General features: G+C 50.1%; 1 protein-coding gene across 3 annotated transcripts; it reads right to left on the minus strand.

Annotated features, from left to right (window-relative positions):
- Nucleotides 1–5,299: 5,299 nt before the first annotated feature.
- Nucleotides 5,300–19,936, minus strand: Lrrc74b (leucine rich repeat containing 74B). 3 transcript variants are annotated; one of them, XM_051150627.1, is made up of 9 exons: nt 19,785–19,936; nt 18,758–18,900; nt 18,302–18,434; nt 16,931–17,137; nt 14,284–14,393; nt 13,425–13,540; nt 11,600–11,678; nt 9,002–9,097; nt 5,300–5,543 (listed from the first exon to the last, which is right to left on the minus strand). In XM_051150627.1, exons 1-9 carry the CDS (start codon nt 19,930–19,932, stop codon nt 5,367–5,369), a joined length of 1,209 nt encoding a protein of 402 aa, XP_051006584.1. In that variant the 5' UTR covers nt 19,933–19,936; the 3' UTR covers nt 5,300–5,366. The 3 variants fall into 3 exon arrangements, with proteins under 3 accessions (XP_051006584.1, XP_051006582.1, XP_051006583.1); XM_051150625.1 differs by lacking the exon at nt 9,002–9,097; XM_051150626.1 differs by lacking the exons at nt 5,300–5,543; nt 9,002–9,097 and adding an exon at nt 11,329–11,490.
- Between the last annotated feature and the right edge of the window lie 823 nt (nt 19,937–20,759).

A 20,759-nucleotide genomic window follows, 5' to 3' on the forward strand; every position in this document is an offset into this window, starting at 1 on the left:
CTCCCAGGCCCCAGATCCACAAACACTGCTCTTGCTACCCCCAGCTTCACTGAAGAGGTGTTGAGTGAGCCATCCATGCCACCAGTGGTTTTGTTGCTTGGCATTTGACCATGAGGTTGAATTCCATGTTCAAGGCTGTGCATTTCCAAGCAGGCATTGCCAATCTAGGCACCTGCCTGCCTCGTGTAAACAGAGACACATTCTCCCTCAGACCCAGAACGTAAACAGGAAACATATTCATCCTTAAGCCAACTGGAACTACGCGGCATGAGAAGCGCTGTAACTCAGTATTTGTACAGTGCTTCCGCGTCTAAACGGTCTCAAACTTTGTTTCTAACAACTTTTATCTCTATCACAGCTGACTGGCATCTGGATGTGGGGGTGAAGGCCTGGAAGCCCATGCTTATGAGACTGAAGCAAGATAGGGTGTCAGGTCAAACCTATGCTACACAGTGGGGCCTTGTCTCAGCACTGCACACACACATGCACACATGCACTCACACACTCACACAGTCAGACACACACATGTGTGCGCACATACACAGAGAGAGAGAGACAGACAGATGAGAGAGAGAGAGAGAGAGAGAGAGAGAGAGAGAGAGAGAGAGAGAGAGAGATCTGTGAATTCATCCTACAGTCATTTTACCACTTTCAGAACGCATGGTTGGGATAGATAGTCCTAGGATTTGCCAGAGTCCCACATTAGTTGCCTGATCTGTGGAGTGAGGGTTATTGTGGCTGGAAAGGCCACATGGAAGCCACTACAAGGAAACACTGGTTTTGTTGTTGTTGTTTATTTGCTTGCTTGCTGCTTTTTTTTTTGTTTTGTTTTGTTTTGTTTTTCGAGACAGGGTTTCTCTGTGTAGCCTTGGCCATCCTGGACTCGCTTTGTAGAACAGGCTTGCCTCGAACTCACAGCGATCCACCTGCCTCTGCCTCCCTAGTGCTGGGATTAAAGGCATGCGCCATCACGCCCAGCTGTTTTTTTGTTTGTTTGTTTTTAAGATTTATTTATTATGTATACAATGTTTGCCTACATGTACAACTGCACACCAGAAGAGGGCACCAGATCTCCTTCTAGCTGGCAGTGAGCCACCATGTGGTTGCTGGGAATTGAACTCAGGACCTTTGGAAGAGCACCCAGTGCTCTTAACCTCTGAGCCATCTCTCCAGCCCGTTTTTGTTTTTTGTTTTTTTAAACAAAATCTCAATCATTCAATTTTACCAATAAAGACTCGGGGGCCAGGCTGAGGTGAAAGCCTACTAGCTCAGAGAGGCAGAGAAAGCACCCAGTTTACCTTCCTCTTCAGCCAATGTTCCAGAAAAAAAATCTCTGCTCCCACTCTGTCTCAAACAATCCCTCAAACTGAATGTTCTTCCCATCTACTTCCTGGTGCCTCTCTATCTGTCCTCCTCACTTCCTCTTTCTCTCTGTTTTTTTTTTTTTTCCTTAATAATCCTATGTCCACTTCCTGTCAACTGGCTGCTTGCCCCACCTCTTGACCTATGGGTGACTTTATTTAACCCTGTTTATAATATTCAAGCAGAAAGCTCTTAGATTAAATATGTGTGCAAGGGCTGAGCCACACCACAACTAGAAATAAGGTTTCCCAGTAAATAACACAGTCTCAAGGTTCACAGTGTGATCAAATATTGTGCAACATGACACAGTGGATCAAAGTCAACCTATCCCAGGAGGAACTGCAGAGATTAGCACCACTGTCAAGGATTCTAAAGATGCAGGGCTCCCACCATATCTTCCCTCACTCCCCTATCTTCCCAGTGCAGAAGACAGACGGATGGTGGAGAATTGACAGTTGACTACTGAAAACTCAATTGAGTAGTGACTCCGACTGCAGCTGCTGTACCAGGCGTGGTGTCCTGACTTGAGCAGATTAACACATACCTAGTACTTGGTATGGACCTAACCCTAACCTTGACTGATCTGGCAGAGGCTCTTTTCTTGGTACCTGTCCATAATAAGGACCACCAGAAACAACTTGCTTTCAGTTGGCATGGCCAGCAGTATACCTTCACAGTTTTTACTTCAAGGATGTGTTAACTCTACAGCTCTGTGTCATAACTCACTTGAAGTGATCTTGATCATCTGTTTCCTACAGAAAATACCACAGTGGTTCGCTATCTCAACAACACCATGCTGCTTACCAAGTAAGCACAGAGTAGCAACTATTTTGGACCTTCCCACCTCGAGCTGGGTGTTATCTTGTAGGAACCAGGCCTGCCTCGGTACCGCGGTGGTGTGGGTGCCACAAGTGGAGGTTCCACCGAGATCAGGGAAGGAAGGGAGGAAGCTGACGGATCCCCCGGGGAAGATGGCCAGTGCCTCAAGGAGGTAGAAAACGGGCGTATTGGAAATGAGTGCCACAGGTTCGTCCACGGTTCTAGTGGACTAGTGAAATTGTTAGAGGATTAAGGCACCGGGATTAAGCATGAGAATGTTAAAGATTTTATAAAACAATAGAATTGAGTAGTCCTTGGTTTATGGTATCAGGAGAGCTAAATATCCAAGACTGGGATCAGGTGAAGTCTGATCTCCAGAGGATTTCACAAAAGGAAGGGTCCAACAGTGTTCTTATCGCTACCTTTTCATTATGGCGTCTCATTAGAGATGCGCTTAGGAATGAAGATGAGAAAATAAGAGACCAGCATGGCCATATTTGACTAATTGTAGCCTGGGCAGGCCTGCTATGCCTGAGGATCTGGAAAGGTGTAACATTACGGGGACATTTCATTTAAAATATCATCATAAGCTCAGCTATCTGTGCTGTAGCGCCTTTCCTTTTTGTTGTTACTAATGACTCCCTTGAGAGGGAGACTTTAAATTGTTCCCTGCAGGTTTGCCATTTAAGAAGTTGCTGGAATGATGAGAAGACTGCTGTGGTGGCACAGACAACCTGGAGTGGTTTCCTTTCCTGTGGCACATAACGGCTGGCAAGGCCTGGTGATCTATCATGAAAGGAGAGATTTTGGAACTACTGTTACTGTTATTGTCATTATTACTGTAGCAGCTGCTGCCACCACTGCTGTGGACATTGCCATTTCTCAGTCTGTTACTACTGCGCACACGATGGATAAATTCTTAAGAGAGGGGGCCAGTGCATTGGTTACTCAGAATTTTCTAAATTCTATGATACAATTGGCTATCTAAAATCTTAATCAGCGAACAGCTTTATTACAGGAGACTAGAGTTCCACCCATTACAGGGAATGCCTCTATAAAGGGCCTACAGCTGTGGGAAGCTTGCTAACAAGCTGAAGTGATGCTATCGCGCCAGACATCCTGCTGTGTGGCTTAGGCAGTTTTCTGTTCTGGAGCCTCTGCCGCATGAGAAAGCAACAGGCATTCAACAGTTCCATACCAAACAGGTCCTCGTGCCTTTGGCAGGGGATAGCCCTACTGCCCTGGCTTGGCTGAGCCTTGATAAATGAGTATCCAATGATGGGTAAGACCATGGAAGTTCCTAATCAACCTAAGACAGGAGGGTTTTGCAGCACAAAGCCTTTCCAATGACAGGTAAGATCGGAAACTGTCCTGGCAACCTAAGACAGGAGCCCATTTGTATTTTATATAAAGGGGGGACCTGTAGGAACCAGGCCCGACTGGGCTGCCTGCCTGTCTTGCTGTTTCATGTCCTGTTTCTAGCAGCTTCTGTGTCTGTATTTATGTTGGTCAGCTGGTCATGTTTACTGCTCTGAGAACACACCTCACCCCTCCTCGAGACTTTTCCTCCTATGTGCAATCACCTCTTGAGGGATTTCAACTGCGAGTGGATTCCTGCTTGGCTGCCTATTAGAAGGCTCTTTGAACACTGAATAAAGGTTGAAGCCGCTGCTGCTGCTGCTGCTCTCTTAGCATGAAGGACCCGCTGTGTTATTGTGTGTGTATGTATGTGTGTGAGTTAAATCCACAGTCCCTCGCCCTTGACTCGGTATCTTGGAGGCGCGGGCACCACATTATCTGACCCATCAAGCCATGAAGTAGGACACACACAGCAGCAATCTATTATCAGATGGAAGTGGAATACATGTGATAGGATCCAAGCAGGTTCTGAAGACACAAGCAAGTCACATGAAGAAGCTGCCCAAATGCCTATGGTTTCTGTTCCTGTTACATTGCTGTCTGCTGCCAGGCATGCACCTGTAGCCTCATGAGGTGTGCCCTGTAATCAGTTGACTGAGGAGGAGAAGGCTAGAGCCTGGTTCTGTGCATTAGGCAGGCACCACCCAGAAGCAGACAGTTGCAGCATTACAACTCCTTCCTGGAAGAGTCTTGAAAGACACTGGCAAAGGGAAATCTTCACAGAGGACAGAACATTGGGCAGTAAACGTGGCCACACATTTTTTTTGCAAGGAAGAATGGCCAGATATGTCATTGCTCATTGGTTCACGGGCTGTAGCCAACAGAATTGGAAAGAACATGGTTGGAAAATTGGTGAGAAAAACATCTGGATTGGAAACTTGGTTAGGAAAACATCTGGAGACAAGTATGTGGCTAGATCTCTATGGTTTCACTATGGAGTGATGGTCTTAGGTCACCATCCTTCTGACTCAGTCTCCAAAGGGCCAGAATCATAGGTACGTGCCACTAACTCTAAACACCTTTTCTATTTTTTCTTTTTTGAGACAAGGTCTTATGTAGCCCAGGCTGGCCTCAAACGCGACTATGTCATGAGGATGGCCTTGAACTTCTGTCCCTCCTGCCTACATTTCTGGAGTGCTAGACTTTTTTTTTTTTTTAAAGATTTATTTATTATGTATACAGTGCACATTTGATCACATTATAGATGGTTGCGAGCCACCATGTGGTTGCTGGGACTTGAACTCAGGACCTCTGGAAGAGCAGTCAGTGTTCTTAACCTCTGAGCCATCTCTCCAGCCCCCTAGAGTGCTAGACTTGTACGCATGCATCCTGCTTCTTCCTATGGTGGTGTAGGGTCAAACCACGGTGAGCTTTTTACACACTAAGCAAACACTCTCCTGAGTCACACCCCTGGCTCGAAAGCAGCAACGTGTCTATGCAGCTCTGGTTGTTTCTTTAGAGCAAATTAGTCAGTTGACTAGACTGAAGCACATGGGTGTTTATACAATTCGAGGTCATAATGACAAGGTGCCTTCCAGTGGGCTGTGGCTGTTTGCCTTCCTGCAAGAAGAGCTTGGGAGGTCCACTTGGTCTAACAAGGTCACCAGAACATGGACATCCTTGACCTTGTGTCTAGGGTTGTTCATGGGAGGTTATTTTTGGTCAGATGAATGAATGGTAGCAGATGAAGGCCAGGTTGAGGCAGATCCTATAGAACAGAAAGGAAGATGCACATGCTGTGTCCTGACTGGGCAGCAACGTGGACATTAACCTGGCACATTAGACGCAAGGCCAGAGTCCCTTGGGGCAGATGCCGCCTGGGATGCTGTGGAGGCTAGTGGCCAGTCTTTTCTTCTGGAAGTGTTACTCTTAATACAAAGCCCCGGAAGAATTATGTTCAGGGAGCTAACGAGGTCTTCACATTCTCTGCTCACTTGGATATCCTAAGGAGAGACCATTGGGACATAGTTAGAACACATTCTGGGGACTTGGTTATTCTCATTTGCATACCCAGGGCCCAGAGAAGCTTTCAGGCATTTTTCTCTCTTGCGGATGATGCTCTCAGGACCTCCTCCACCAGTACTATTAAAATAGGAAAGTAAATAAAACTTAAGGAGGCCTGTAGGACCTAAAAGGGGCTTGACTAAGAATGACCCCCATCAGCTCACGTACTTGCGTATTTGATCCCCAGTTGGTCAAACTGTTTGGGGAAGGACTAGAAAATGAAACTTTGTTGGGGGAGGTGCTTGAGTTTTCACAGTCCCATACCTTTCCCAGGTCGCTCTCTCCCTGCCGCACACTGGTGGCAAGGATGTGAACTCTCCGCAGCTGCTCCAGTGCCTCTGCCTGCCTGCCAGCTGCCATGTTCCCTGCCTCGATGGTCATGGGCTCATTCATGAAACCATGAGTGCAAAACTAAGTGTTTTCTTTGTATGAGTTGCCTAGGTCATGGTGTTTTGTAAGAGATAGGAAAGCAATTAAGATGGGCGTGTTCTGCTTCTTGATGTGGCTCGGTTACATGAATGTGCACTATTTGATAACTATATTTAATCTATGCATAGCTTTCAGTCCGTTTTTGTTGTTGTTTGTGTTTTGAGACAAGGTCTCTTGTAGTATATAGTCTGGCCTCAGCAGCACTTTGTAGTTGATGCCAGCTTTGAGCTTCTGAATGTCCAAATTCTATACCTGCCCCCAAGTGCTTAGATTACACAGGAGAAAAAAATGAAACAAATGGGTTGAAGAGACCTAGTGCTGATGGGGTCTTTTTTCAGGTAACTGCTTTCCTCTTTTTTGTTTTATTATTTTATATGTATGATTTTTTTTTAATTTAACTTATGTCCGTTGGTGTGGGGGTGTCAGATCTTGGAGTTACAGACAGTTGTGAGCTGCCATGTGGGTGCTGGGACTTGAACCCGGGTCCTCTGGAAGAGCAGGCAGTGCTCTTAACCACTGAGCCATCTCTCCAGCCCCGTGTATGACTTTTTGATTGCATATATATGTCTGCACACCACATGCGTGTCTGGAAGAGGGCATTGGATTCCCTGGGGTTGGAGTTCTGGGTGATTGTGAGCCATCATGCGGGTGCTGAGAGCGGAGCTTGGTTCTCTATAAGAGCAGCAAGCGCTCTTAGCCGCGGAGCCATCTCTCCAGCTCTCATGTAAGCCCTTTCTACAGTTTTATCATTTCATCCCACATTTCAAAAATATAAGTGGTTTTTGTTTGCCTCTTGAGGCAAGGTTTAAAAATGTTTAAAAATTTATTTATTTATTATGTACACAGTGCTCTGCCTGCATATGTGTCTACAGGCCAGAAGAGGGCACCATCTCATTACAGATGGTTGTGAGCCACCATGTGGTTGCTGGGAATTGAACTCAAGACCTCTGGAAGAACAGCCCGTGCTCTTAACCTCTGAGCCATCTCTCCAGCCCTAAAAATGTTTAAAGTATAAAATGAAGGGGTTGATGGCCTGGAGAGATGGCTGAGCAGTTAAGAGAGCTTGCTGCTTTTGCAGAGGACCTGAATTTGGCAGCTTACAACAGTAACTCCAGGTCTAGGAGGCCTAATGCCTCTTCTGGCCTCTTTGAGCACCAGGCATGCAGGCAATGAACAGTACTGCAGGGGAAAAAAAAAAAAAATACTCACACACACGATGAAAACAGATAAACCTGAGAATTGCTAATGGATGTGGGACGTCACTACGATGCCAAGACTTCTCTCACGTGATCCCCTGCCTCATTCAGTAACCAGAATTAAAGGTGCATTTCACCCCAATAGCTTTTGTTTTGTTTTGTTTTGTTTGTTTGTTCTTTGGTTTTTCGAGACAGGGTTTCTCTGTGTAGCCTTGGCCATCCTGCACTCACTTTGTAGACCAGGCTGGCCTCGAACTCACAGCGATCCGCCTGCCTCTGCCTCCCGAGTGCTGGGATTAAAGGTGTGCACCACCACTCCCGGGCACACATAGTTTTTATCTCATGTTCATGAAAGAAAAGTGGGGTAGGTGGGGAAGGTGGGCCTTTGCTCTACCTCACATAATGATAAAACTTTGACTTGATCTATAAGTACACCCCTCAAAGCTGAGGATAAAATCCAGGCTAGTCAGATTGACAGCAGCAGCAGGCAAAGGGTTAAGCGTGAGGCCACCAGGGAAATGGCAGCTGCAGCATGGTAGCTTTATGTTTAAGCATCCTTGAAGCTATATCAGAAACGAGGACATCAGGGAGTTCCCACACACACATGCACTAACAAGGAGTTTAGGTCTTCAAGGGACCTCATGCCATCATAATGTCATTTGCACTGTGGCCTTGGCATGTTCACTTTCGTGAGCCTTTCTAGAGGATCTTGGTGATGAGACACCATGACCAAGGAAACATATAAAGAAGATATTTCATTGGAGTTCACAGTTCTGGAGGGTTAGAGTCTATGCCCATCAGGTGGGGACCATAGAGTGGGCAGGGATGCAGGGATGCAGGCACTGAGCAGTAGCTGAATGCTTGCATGTGATCCACAAGACGTGGGTGGGGAACATGCTAGTTGGGAACAGTGTGGGTTTTTGAAATCTCAAAGCCCGCCTCCAGTGACATACTTCAGCCACACCTCCTAACCCTTCCCAAACAGTCCCGCTGGCTGGGAACTCATTCAAATCTAGGAGCTTATGGGGGCCCTTCTCACCCAAACCTCCACTGCACTTCCTGGCCCCCCACGGGCTTGTGGCCACATCATATCATAAAATGCATTTAGTCTAACTTCAAAAGTTCCCAAAATCTTTTGGTCTCAAGACTGTTTAAAACCCAGGTATGGTGGGGCACCTTTAATCCCAGAACTTGGGAGACAGAGGCAGGCAGATCTCGGTGACTGTACAGACACAAGTTTTCAAGACTAGCCTGGTATATGTATTAACTCCCAGGACAGCCAGGACTACATAGAGAGATTCCATCTCAAAATAAAATTTAAAAAACCGTTTAAAAGTCTGAAGTCTTTCAGAGATTCAAAGCAATCTTTTTTTCTTTTTCTTTCCGTTTTCTGAAACAGGGTCTCTCTGTGCTGCCTTGGCTGTCCTGGACTCACTTTGTAGACCAGACTGGCCTCGAACTCACATCGATATGCCTGCCTCTGCCTCCCAAGTGCTGGGATTAAAGGCGTGCGCCACCATGCCCGGCTCAAGACAATCTCTTACCTTAACCCCAGTAAAATAAAATTTTAAATAATATACTTCCAACATACAGTGGTCCAGCTGGACTGGCTTTATGACCCGCAGGCCTGGTTGGGAGTGCCACGTCTATCGGGCAGTGTATCTGAGCAGGGCACTGCAACCAACTCCCACTTTATCCCTCTAATATGCAGATGTCAGTAGCTCACAGAGCCGCTTGGCAGGTCCCAGATGAGGCTAACAAGAAGCTCTTACGGACAAGTCCAGCAGTTCGAGGGCAGACGACCCGTTGTTCCCGACAGACTTAAGGAGACCAACACAGCCTTCATTTTGAATGGGATTCTTGGAAATCTAAGAAAGACACGCATGCTAGAATGCTAAAGCCTTTTATGATGGCTCTTGTCCATAACCCCAGCACTCAGGACGTAGAAGAAGGAGGATTAACAGTTGAAGACTACTTCCCAAGTCTAGAAGCTAGAGAGATGGCTCAGTGGCTAAGAACACTGACTCCTCTTCCAGAGGACCCGAGTTCAGTTCCCTACATCTAAATGGTGGCTTTCACTTTCTATAACACTAGTCTCAGGGCATCTGATGCCTTCTCCTGGCCCCAGAGGGCACAAGGCCTGCCTGTGGCACATAGACATCCATGCAAGCACAACATTCATACATAAATAAATCTTTAAAAATTAAAACAAGCCAGGCGTGGTGGCACATGCCTTTAATCCTAGCACTCGGGAGGCAGAGGCAGGTGGATTTCTGTGAGTTCAAGGCCAGCCTGGTCTACAAAGTGAGTCTAGGACAGCCAAGGCTGCACAGAGAAACTTTGTCTGGAAAAACCAATAAAATAAAATACAACACCGTTACAGGCTTGGTATTGTGGCACTCCATGAGATCAGGTGCTATCAGAAGTCCATTGAGCCAGGCGTGGTAGCGCACACCTTTAATCCCAGCACTCGGGAGGCAGAGGCAGATGGATTTCTGTGAGTCCAAGGCAAGCATAGTCTACAAAACGAGTCTAGCTAGGACAGCCAAGTCTACACAGAGAAATCCTGTCTCAAAAAACCAAAACAAAAAAACCCCAACAAACAAAAATCCACTGAACTTCTTATTCGCAAGCTCCCCTTCCACTGTCTGGTGCAAGAAATTGTTCAGGACTTCAAAACAAATCTGCGCTTCCAGAGTGCAGCTATCGGTGCTTTGCAGGAGGCAAGTGAGGCCTGTCTGGTTGGCCTTTTTGAAGTTAACAATCTGTGTGCTATCCATGCCAAATGTGTAACAATTATGCGGAAAGATATCCAGCTAGCATGCTGCATATGCTACAAACACCATTTATTTTTATCGTACAGTAGATCTCATCCTATACTTTTCTAACTGGGTTGTCCTTCATGCAAGTACATGTTTCTAATATTGTCTCTCTCTCTTTCTCTTCTCTCACACACACACACACAACACAGGTGCTGGAGAGGTGGCTCTGCAATTGAGGCACTGTTTTTTTTAATAGAGGACCCAGGTTTAGTACCCAACATAACTCCAGTTCCAGGGGGCCTGATGCCCTGTTACATCTATACAAGCAGGCACAGTGTTCACAAACACACACACACACACACACACACACACACACACACACACACACGCACACGCACACGCACACGCACACACACAGAGTAAAGCTTAAAAACAAAGCAAAACTAACCTAAAAAAATAACAACAACAGGGGCTAGGGAGATGGTTCAGAGGTTAAGAGCTGTCTGCTCTTCCAGAGGTCCTGAGTTCAATTCCCAGCAACCACATGCTGGCTCACAACCATCTAGAATGAGATCTGGTGCCCTCTTCTGGTGTGCAGGAGGAGCAGGCAGGTAAAAAACAGTGGATACATAATAAACAACTAAATCTTTTTTTTAAAAAGCCAGCAACAACCACCACCACAACAAAAGAAGGTTCATAGCAAGGCATGTTTGTTTCTGATGGAGAAAACCACCTGGTGTTTGGAGGGTGGGTGGACAGGTCGATAGGACCCAAGGGAAGAAGTGAGACGAGGAAGGGCCCAGTAAGGGCCTCTCTGCAGAAGATATGGAGGAGCGAAGGGTGTCCTCTGGGCCCCAGCCTCTCCTTGGTTTACCCTAGGAGGGGGCAGTTCATGCAGGGGGGGATTCTGGGAAGCGCTGTGATTGGCTGAAAATGTGGAGTCAAGCTTGAAATAGGTCTTGGTCCCCATGTCACAGGAGGTGGGCTTGCTAATGAGAGGAGCTAGGAGTGGGGAGCTAAAGGCCAGGCAGAGCCCGGTGCACCTTACTCCGCGTGTTGGAGATGCTTTCTGCCCCCATGTGTTGGTACAGCTGAGACCTGCTCCGCATCACCTGGCTCCCTCCCTTCTGACTCTGCCCTCACCCTGTCTAGGGGCCCCACCCACCAACTGCAAACGCAAAGAAAAGGAACCTTTGGACACAAAAGGCCTGGGGCGTGTCTGAACTGTGGCCAGGCAGTACTCCGACCTGACCCTGGCTTCTAGTGACGACAGGAGAGAAGATGAAAGTAAATCAAGGGGCTGCGCTGCCTGCCATCCCCACAGCGGAAGTCCTGTGAGCGGGAGAAAGGACCGCGAGGAGCTGGCACCACAGCTGGGCAGAGGGTGGCAAGAAGAGGAGTCAGAGGTGGGAAGTGGCCTTAAGAAGCCAGGAGGCCCCGTCCCAGAGATTTCCATCTGCGCTCTGGAACCCATCTGTTGTCTCCACAGTGAGGGGTTGCTGGGAGAAAGGACAGTCTGAAGAGGCACTGGCAGCCTGTGCTGGTGCGTCTCAACCCCCCCTCCCCCTTCCCCTCACACCCCCTCCCCCTGTCAGACTTCAAACTTACAGTAAGAATCCGCAGCGTCTGGTTGACTTGCAGACCCAGCCCCAACTTCAGGGCTCCTGCCACGGAGATTCGGTTGTTTCTGCAACAAGAGAGACACATGCATCATAGTTAAAGCATGAACTCGGCCTAGGTGCCCACTGATAGACGGGCGGACGGATCCAATGTGGTATGCGCATTCAGTAGAGTCTATTCAGCCACAAAGAAGGAGGGAGTCCGGTGTCAACTGAGGCAAACGGACCGAACAGGAGGACACCGTGATAAGTGAAGTAAGCCAGACAGAGAAAGCAAAGAGCAAGTTTTCTCTCATACACAAACAGTCACAACAACAGCCTAGAAAGTATACTAGTAGTTATTAGAGATCGGGAAGGACACGAAGAGGAGGAAAGTAAATAATAATAATAAAATAATAATAATAAAATAATAATAATAATAACAACAACAACAACAACAACAATAATAATGGGAGGCTAGCTAGGAGTCAGTGTGCTCTGCAGGCAGGTATGGAACTTTCACATTTAACTCCATTACCAATGTTAGTCAGAAAATTTTGTCCACATTACAGCTGCCCAGTTTGCAGGGCTCGATGCCTCAGAGGCCCTGCTGGAGTGGATATCACACCTGGCATATTGGGTTTCATAGCACTCCACTCCACTCACGCCCAGGCCCCACTCAATGCCGCATGGGTGGCAAACACACTTCACGTGCCCTCTCCCTGGTGGAGATGAGGGGTTGTTGCTAGTGGAACTCCGAAGATGAAGATGCTCCCGTGTGTTTTGTGCCAGCTGGTGATACATAGCCATCACCGTGACAACGTATGCTCTGCGTCCGGCTCCTTGCTCCTCTTCTGAATGAAGCCAGGCTTTGTCTGTCTGTCTGTCTGTCTGTCTGTCTGTCTGTCTGTGTCTGTCTCTGTCTAAAGACAGAGTTGTGGGGCTGGAGAGATGGCTCAGAGGTTAAGAGCACTGGCTGCTCTTCCAAAGGTCATGAGTTCAATTCCCAGCAACCACATGATGGCTCACAACCATCTATAATGAGATCTGGTATCCTCTTCTGGGGTGTAGTCTTTACATGCAGGCAGAACACTGTATACATAATAAATAAAAAAGTATTAAAAAAAAAAAGACAGAGTTGTATGTACTCCAGGCTATCCTGTAACTCCCTATAAGACTGCGGATGACCTTGAACTTTTGATTTTTTCTGCCTCTACTTCCTAAGTGCTGGATTTACATGTTTGGGAGACATTCCAGTTTGGGTCTGGAAAAGCCATTGAGTGCTATTTGCAGAGCTTAGCAGGTAGTTTTTGAGGGACTTGGAAGACAGTGGTGCTGAAATGCCAGCAGCAACAAAGCCTGGAAGAGAGTTTCCTGGGAAGCATCACTGGGATCAGGTTGGCCTCCAGCATGCCTTTGGAGGCAGGAAGAATAGCCCTGACCGCAGGCGTCACAGATAAGCTGTCTAACTCTAACAGGAGAAAGCTGTGAAGCCAGCAGCAGCAGGGAGCAGTCACCACCCTCTGCTCTCAACTGTGTGTGTCATGTGATTCCCTGAAATGCTCAACTGTAACCCCTCCTCTGATTGGTCGGAGTGTTTCGTCAGAAACACCAAGAGAGGGATGGCACCCTGATTTACATTATGCTGGGACATGAGCCCACAGCCTCCACGCACACTACACAGGCTGAGCTACATCCCCAGCCCACGAGCAACAAGCTGGTAAGGGAAGGACAGAGCCGAGGGCTGTAGGACTGAGGCTCATGCCATGTTGTGCATTGTGAGCAGCAGCTGGATCCCTGAGTGTGGCCCCAAGAGCAGAACCCTTGTTTCTCACCTCATGTTTAGTTCTTCCAACACGTTGTTGGCCTTGAGGGCCTCACCTATTGCAGAAGCTCCAGCATCTCCAAAGCCGTTATGAGAGATGTCTAGGACCTTCAAGAATATATTTGCCTAGAACACAGAGTAAAGATGTGAGATCATATCTGATGATGCAGAAAGAGACAGGGCCACAGCCTCAGAGCCCAGGAGAGCTTGAGTAACAGCCAAGGGCAATATGCATGGGTCCTGGCACAGAGTTAGCCAGAACTCTCAGGCCAACAGTGACCAGTAGGGCCAGCAGAGGATGATAGGTAGGGCTAATTCTCAGAGGAGAGGTGCAGTGATCAGATCTATGCCTATGGGGAAGTTGCCAAGGGTCCCCGAGAGACTGTGTGGACCAGTGACCTGATGGTAGGGTGCTACATGGAGCCTGCTCAGGTGACAGTGATGGGGAGGAGCAGGAGTGCTTTGACCCGCCACCTTCTGGGTCAGGAACCCGAGCAGCCAGCTCCTGTAAGAGGGTGACGTAGTGGCAGTCATTTCCTATGGCCGTTGCCACTGGGGACAATGAAGATGTCCCATGATACCCTGGCAAGGCTTAACCATCTATTGCCAAGATCTATACACTTGCTGCAGGGAAGCATCGAGCGGGCATGCTGGCACGCAGGGAAAAGCATCTGTGTGTGTTAACGGTAACGTCACCAGGTTGCACAGATGTTGCCTGCGTTTGAAGGTGATGTCTGGATGAGGCAGGTGATACTTATCTGTGAACCCTTTAGGTCCACAGAAATGATATGAAAGCCACTGCAGTGTATTATTACTAAAAAGGGGAAGGAAAGCAGGCTCCGAGGGCTGATGGGGCGAGAGTCCTGTACCTCCAGGCCCCTGGCAAATGCAATGGCTCCCGGGCCTCGAAGATGATTCCAGCTCAGGTTAAGCTCCGTGAGTCCTGTGTTTTCTGCCAAGGCAGGTCCAAGTGTCTCCCCTGAGAAGAGATTTTTTTTTTTAAGTTTTTTTTTTTTTTTTTTTTTTTTTTTCCAAGACAGGGTTTCTCCGTGTAACAGTCCTGGCTTTCCTGGACTCACTTTTGTACACCAGGCTGACCTCGAACTCACAGAGATCCACCTGCCTCTACCTCCCAAATGCTGGGATTAAAGGCATGCGCCACCACTGCCCGGGTCCTGAGAAGAGATTTTACAGCAAAAAACACAAAAGCAAAAAGAAACTGCTAAGTTCAAAACAACTCAATGTTCACCATATGCTAGAACTTCTGTTTGGTAGGAGGGTCACAAAATTCAGTGTCTGTGCATGCATGTGTGCGTGCGTGCATGCATGTGTGTGCGCGTGCATAATTGCCAGTGTGTGCCTGTGTGTCTGTGTCCCAAGACTGGGTGTTCCCAGCCACCTGCTTGGCTAGCACGTGCAGTAGCAGACACATTAGCACCTTGGAGAGCACCCTGTTCCAGAACTAAGCTTTGGGGCACTGTCCCTCACCTGGAACTGGAACTGATACCTCTAGGTTCTCCGATACAGGCACGCCCACCTTTCCTGCACACGGCTAAAGCTGGGAGAGGCCAACAGGTGTCCTCTAGCCACTCTTTTCTACTGAACAGCTGGAGGGGGAGGCGCGCACTTCTAGTGGTCTGTAGCGGCAATGCTTTACCCCAGGGACCCATCACCCATCCTGTGAGGCACACACCTGCTGCCATAGACCATGACTGACCGAGGCTCAAGCCCTGTCACCGCTCAGGAACAACCCCAGATCCCCACGTGGAGAAAGAAAATAGATGGAGTCTGCCCTCCCTGTTTCCTTTTCTCCTTGCAGAGCTTCACAGGACTTCGGATTCTGGCCCCGCTATTCCCACTGCCTTTATTACTCATCTGCTGTGGTTTGTAACACAGAAGACGATCCACGCCAAAGGTCCTCGAGTGCTTTAAAGACTCAGTCGCTGGGGTTGGCGAGATGACTGAGCACCGGCTGCTCTCGCACAAGTTTCAGATTTGATTCCCAGCACCCACAAGGAGCCTCACAGCTGCCTGTAACTCCAGTGGCAGGGCATCTGATGCTCTCGTCTGTGAGTTCGAGGCCAGCCTGGTCTACAAAGTGAGTCCAAGACAGCCAAGGCTACACAAAGAAACCCTGTCTCAGAAAAGCAAAAACAAAACAAAAAAACTTGTTCTTGAAGGTTGACATGTGGCAGATGACAATATCTAAAAGTCTTAGGCCACCAGGGGTTCCCCTGAGGAAACTGTGTGACCCTAGTCTCTTTCCGTTTGCCTCTTTGCTTCCAAATCACGAATTAAGTGGTTTTTCTCTGATGTTTGCTCAGCCTCAGACCCAAATCATCAAAGCGGAAATCTCCACAACTATCCACTACAATGTGGATACATAAACTGCAGATGTGTGGGCATCTACGGCTCTGCTTCAGACACTGGAGCACAGACTGCTCTTTCAGAGGACCCGAGTTCAGCTCCCAGCAGCCACGTTGGGTGGCTCACAATCATGGACTGCTACTGCAGAGGATGGGAAGAGTCCCCCTCCAGCCTCCACAGGCACCCACGCCTATGTGACACACTCAACACACACATATACATAAATAAAAATAAAATAAACGTTTAAAAGGGGGAATTTGCTTCAGCTGATCCAGGTGCCAGAAACTCCTGAGGCAGGGCCCTGGTGGCCCTCCTATGCTGCCAGGATGTCCCCAAGCTTCTGGGCTCAACTGTTCTTCCAAATAGTTGAGCCTATAAGTATGCTTAGCTTCAATTTGTATAGCCGATTGGCACATTTAGAGGTGGGGGACATGGGTGGCTATTCATACTCCTAGCAAGGCATACAGCCCATGCAAAGGGCTGGGGAGGCAACGGCTGGATCAAGGCAGCCTTCCCACATCTTTCCTAGCACTTAGGGCGCCCCACCCAGTACAGGTGGCGGACCCCGCGACCTCACACACCTTGCTGTTCAGATATACCACAAGCCCTTTTGCAGAGGGACTTGGAGCCTGCTGCCTTGACCTGTAGGCGTACAGTCTCTACTTCCTTCCCAACCCACAGTGTGCTCACTCTCCCGCGGACCACCAGCCCAACCAGTTACACTGGTGTCTAGCGACCTTGGAAACAGGCCTGCGCGCTAAGAGAGTTCCGTCAGCTCCGTGATCCGGCCGTGGCCGCCTCCTTTTTCCACCACACACATAGCTCTCCACTGATGCACCCACCCCTCTCTAGAACTGTACATTGCTTCTCTCGCGAGACCATTGGTTACTGAGAATGGTCTCGTCAGCGTATGTCTCTTGATGTCAGGAACTTTGTTTTGTTCAAGAAGCATCATCACCGCAGAGAGCAGTGAGATGTGCCTGGAACTGAGTGAGTTCTGGTTGGCTGGAGTAGAACAGCCAAGGGAGGTGTGGTGCACAGAAGCCAGCTCTGGCATAAGCTGGGTGTGGTCCTGCCCATTCGGCCGCCACCGCTGCCACCACCACCACCAGGGGGCAGTAAGTACTCACAAGCCGGACCAAGTATTACCTGCCAGGTCGCTGAGCTGATTGTAGCTGAGGTCTAGGGATTTCAGGCCTGTGTGAAGCAGCAGTAGAGCCGCGAGGTGCTGGGCTGCCTGTTCCTCCAGCCTGTTCCCTTCCAGCTGGATCTTTTGCACAGTAGGGTTTAAGGCCAGGGCAGCGCAGATTGCCTGGAGCCCTGCAGCTCCAATCTGATTCTCTGACAGATCCACATCTGAGGACAGTAGCACTGCCTAGTCAGAGGGCAACGCAGCCAGGCCCCACACACCCCTGCCTGGCCAGAGGGACCAGCAGCCAGGCCCCACACACCCCTGCCTGGCCAGAGGGACCCGCAGCCAGGCCCCACACACCCCTGCCTGGCCAGAGGGACCCGCAGCCAGGCCCCACACACCCCTGCCTGGCCAGAGGGACCAGCACCAGGCCCCACACACCCCTGCCTGGCCAGAGGGACCCGCAGCCAGGCCCCACACACCCCTGCCTGGCCAGAGGGACCAGCACCAGGCCCCACACACCCCTGCCTGGCCAGAGGGACCTGCAGCCAGGCCCCACACACCCCTGCCTGGCCAGAGGGACCAGCACCAGGCCCCACACACCCCTGCCTGGCCAGAGGGACCAGCACCAGGCCCCACACACCCCTGCCTGGCCAGAGGGACCAGCACCAGGCCCCACACACCCCTGCCTGGCCAGAGGGACCAGCACCAGGCCCCACACACCCCTGCCTGGCCAGAGGAACCTGCAGACAAGCACCGCCCTCTTGCACTTCCCTCCAGGCCTGAGGGAAAGAAGGGGCAATGCAATCTGACTATCTAGGGGTTGCATGGATGGTGGCAGCTTTGTCACCCACTGGCTGGGTCACCTTGGGTCTCTGGTCTCCCCATCCCATGATTGTCTGTGAGGAATGTGGTAGAGGGTCAGCCACCCTGTTGATAGTTGGTGTCTTGTAACAACACAATGTTCCTGCTTACTCAGGTCCACTTCAGTTGTTTCCTTTGACGTTTGCCACAGCCCAGAGAGCTAAGAGGTGCTGCCTCGTTTTTTTTGCAGGCTCAGCATGATTGGTCGCCCTTCATTGGCAGAGCTGGAAGCAGCCCCCTCCCAACCTTGCCCTTCCCGGCTCTCACTTTGCGCAGCCCCTCCTCCCCGCCCCTCGCACTTCTCTGTGCCTCCCTCACCCTGCACCCAGGCACTGGGATTGTACCATGTGCACAGAGGGAAGGGTGCGAGTGAGTCAGCAAAGAGCAGCACTCAGCATGACTAAACGCATCCCAAATGCCATCTCCTAGCAACAACCCAAGTATGGTGAGGGAGCCACTTCCTGAGGAAAGAGGGGCCCCAAGCTTGCCTGCTGCTCAGGCTCAGAAACCCAGCACATACCTACCAGAGATAACCCTGTTCTTGCACAGGACACCAGCCAGAGCCTCTGCTCCCGCCCCACGGAGCCCATTGTCCCGAAGATCCAGACTCTTGATGTAGACATTAGAGGCCAACATGGAAGCCAAAGCCTGGGCCCCCTGAAACAGGACAGACAGGCACAGGGGACAGAGGGACACAGGGACACAGGGACCTGAGGGATCTGGGCCTTCCCAGGGTTGAGACACAGTTTAACTCCCCAGAGCCCCCTCCCCCTCTATGGGAACATCTGCTTCTCCGTGTAGGTGCCACCCGACATCACTTCTGGGAGCCCTCATCTCTGTCACAGCCCCCATCCTGTCTCGCAGGGATTGCCAGTTGAGGAGATGGGGCATGCACGGCACAGAGGAAGGCTGTGAGTGTGTAAGATGGATGCAGGGACAAGACGGCCACCGTCTGCGTTCCAGTGTCCCTCAGCAGATACCTGGGGCCCCAGGCCACGGTGCCGAAGGTTCAGTTCCGAGGCATTCCCTTGGCGAAGAAGACAAGAAGCCGGCACAACGCCATGGGCGTGGCAAGACTCCAGATAGAGGCTAGCAGCAACTGGTCCTCCAAGGCCATGAGCGCCTAACAGGGGATGACGGACAAAGGAGGAACTCTTCATTGGTACAGCCCAGACCCTTCCCTGTCCTTGCTGTGTCTTCTTGCTGATAGCTGCTATAGTCATATTCCAGATGAGGGCCTCATCTCACACATACGCATACACACAAACACATACACGCACACACACACTCACACATACACATATACACACTCACATATACACACACACTCACACAAACACATACACGCACATACACACACACTCACACACAATACACACTCACACACACATACACACACATTCATACACACACACACACATTCATACACACACGCACACACACATACGCACGTCTTTTCTTGAAGCCATCAAGCTAGTCAGGGCCAAAGGGAGCAGTTACCTAATGCTGAGGTGTATGCTGGCCTCACACCCTGATCACCCCACCACTGCCACCGAATTTAGCCTCCAACTTGCTATTTAAGGAGATTCTTGAACCCAAGGCTTGAAACACGCCAGGCAAGCACTCTACCAACTGAGCTACATCTTCAGGCCATAGGTCATAATGTCTACAAACACCTTGGGGGAGGGGTGTTGGAAACAGTCCTAAATTCACTACATTCATTAGCTAACATTCTCCCATGGGTTCGAACACTCAGCTCTGAACCCTTCCAGCTGGAACACAACCGCCTGTCGGGGTGTTTTATTTACAGGTTATTCTGGAAGACGGTTCTACGTGTTGGGCCTCCTCGTACCTCCAGAAGGGCACAGGGCTTGAGTGCTCTCAGCCGCAGATACTGAGGAATGCAGCTCCACAGAAGGGTCCCGTTCCAGCTGCCCTCCCACCTCCTCGGAAGGAAGCTCGCCAATTGGGGAGTCCCACCAGGGCCCTGTGCGGAGTAGGAGGCACCTTCTGTTTCCAGAGCAGAGTGTGAATCTGTGGTGCAGAAATCCTTAACCTCCAGGCCTTTTGCCTGATGCCCAGTGGCCGCCGCGTCTTCCTCTGGGTTTTCGTTCTTCGGAGACTCCTCGCAGGGACTCCGCATGCTTTCTCTCATTTCCCAGTCGCGGACACAGGCTGAGAACGCACAGCTCACCCTCGGGAACTCGTCCCAGGGATGTGGGAGTTCCCTCTGGCCTCCTTGACCAATCAAATCTGATCTACCGGCAACAGGTGGTCACCGGGGAGCCAATATCAGTGGCCCCTCCCACCCCGCGGTCGTCCTGGGAACCGGGTCTTGTACTTGGCTGCAGAAACAACACGATCTTGGCACGCTCCCCGCCTGGGCTGACTACCTCACACAGCGCTGCCGTGCACACGGGGTCGAGGGGTGGGGTGGGGGTCACCTTCTTCACGTTCCTTTCGCGGACTTTTCCAGTCTGACCGCCAGAGTTTGTGTTTTAGTTACTGCGCTTGGGGCAAGAGGCGGCTCTAGAGATCTGTAACGTAGCAACAGTCTTTCCCTGGAGCCACAGCTATGCTGTCACTCACTGCCGGGGGTGGGGGTGGGGTCGGGGGGTGAAGGGGTGGGGGGGGGGGGGGTGTCTCTCAAGAGCTAGTCGTTTGCTCTGGTGCTGGTGCCAGCAGGGACGTGTCAAACTCACCTTGCACTGTTGCACTTTGGAATCTGCACATTTGAGCTCAGAGCCCGTTCTCTGGGCTTCTGTTACCCCTTGTTGGTCACTGCCCACCCTAAAAGAAAGCAGAATGGGGCTTCAGGGACAGGACTATTCCACTCTGTACACATAGAGTCTAGTCTGGGGCGCCAAGGTCAGCTGGGGTTTGGTTGGGACTGAGCCAGGAGCCAGATCCTGTCGAGTTGGAGACATCTTTTTAACAGCACTGGCCTGGATCCCAAGCATAGCCGCTTTACCTCCAGTTCGG

Source organism: Acomys russatus, chromosome 8 (genome assembly GCF_903995435.1).
Source record: "Acomys russatus chromosome 8, mAcoRus1.1, whole genome shotgun sequence".
NCBI lineage: Eukaryota > Metazoa > Chordata > Mammalia > Rodentia > Muridae > Acomys > Acomys russatus.

Excerpts from the sequence above, each read along its gene's own strand:
- Lrrc74b (XM_051150627.1), bottom strand. The coding sequence starts at position 19,932 with ATGAGAGAAAGCATGCGGAGTCCCTGCGAGGAGTCTCCGAAGAACGAA. Across the intron at positions 18,435-18,757 it reads ACCGTGGCCTGGGGCCCCAG|GGGGCCCAGGCTTTGGCTTC; the intron begins GTATCTGCTGAG and ends GTCCTGTTTCAG. Across the intron at positions 5,544-9,001 it reads TCGAACTGCTGGACTTGTCC|GATATCCAAGTGAGCAGAGA; the intron begins GTAAGAGCTTCT and ends GTCTCTCCTTAG.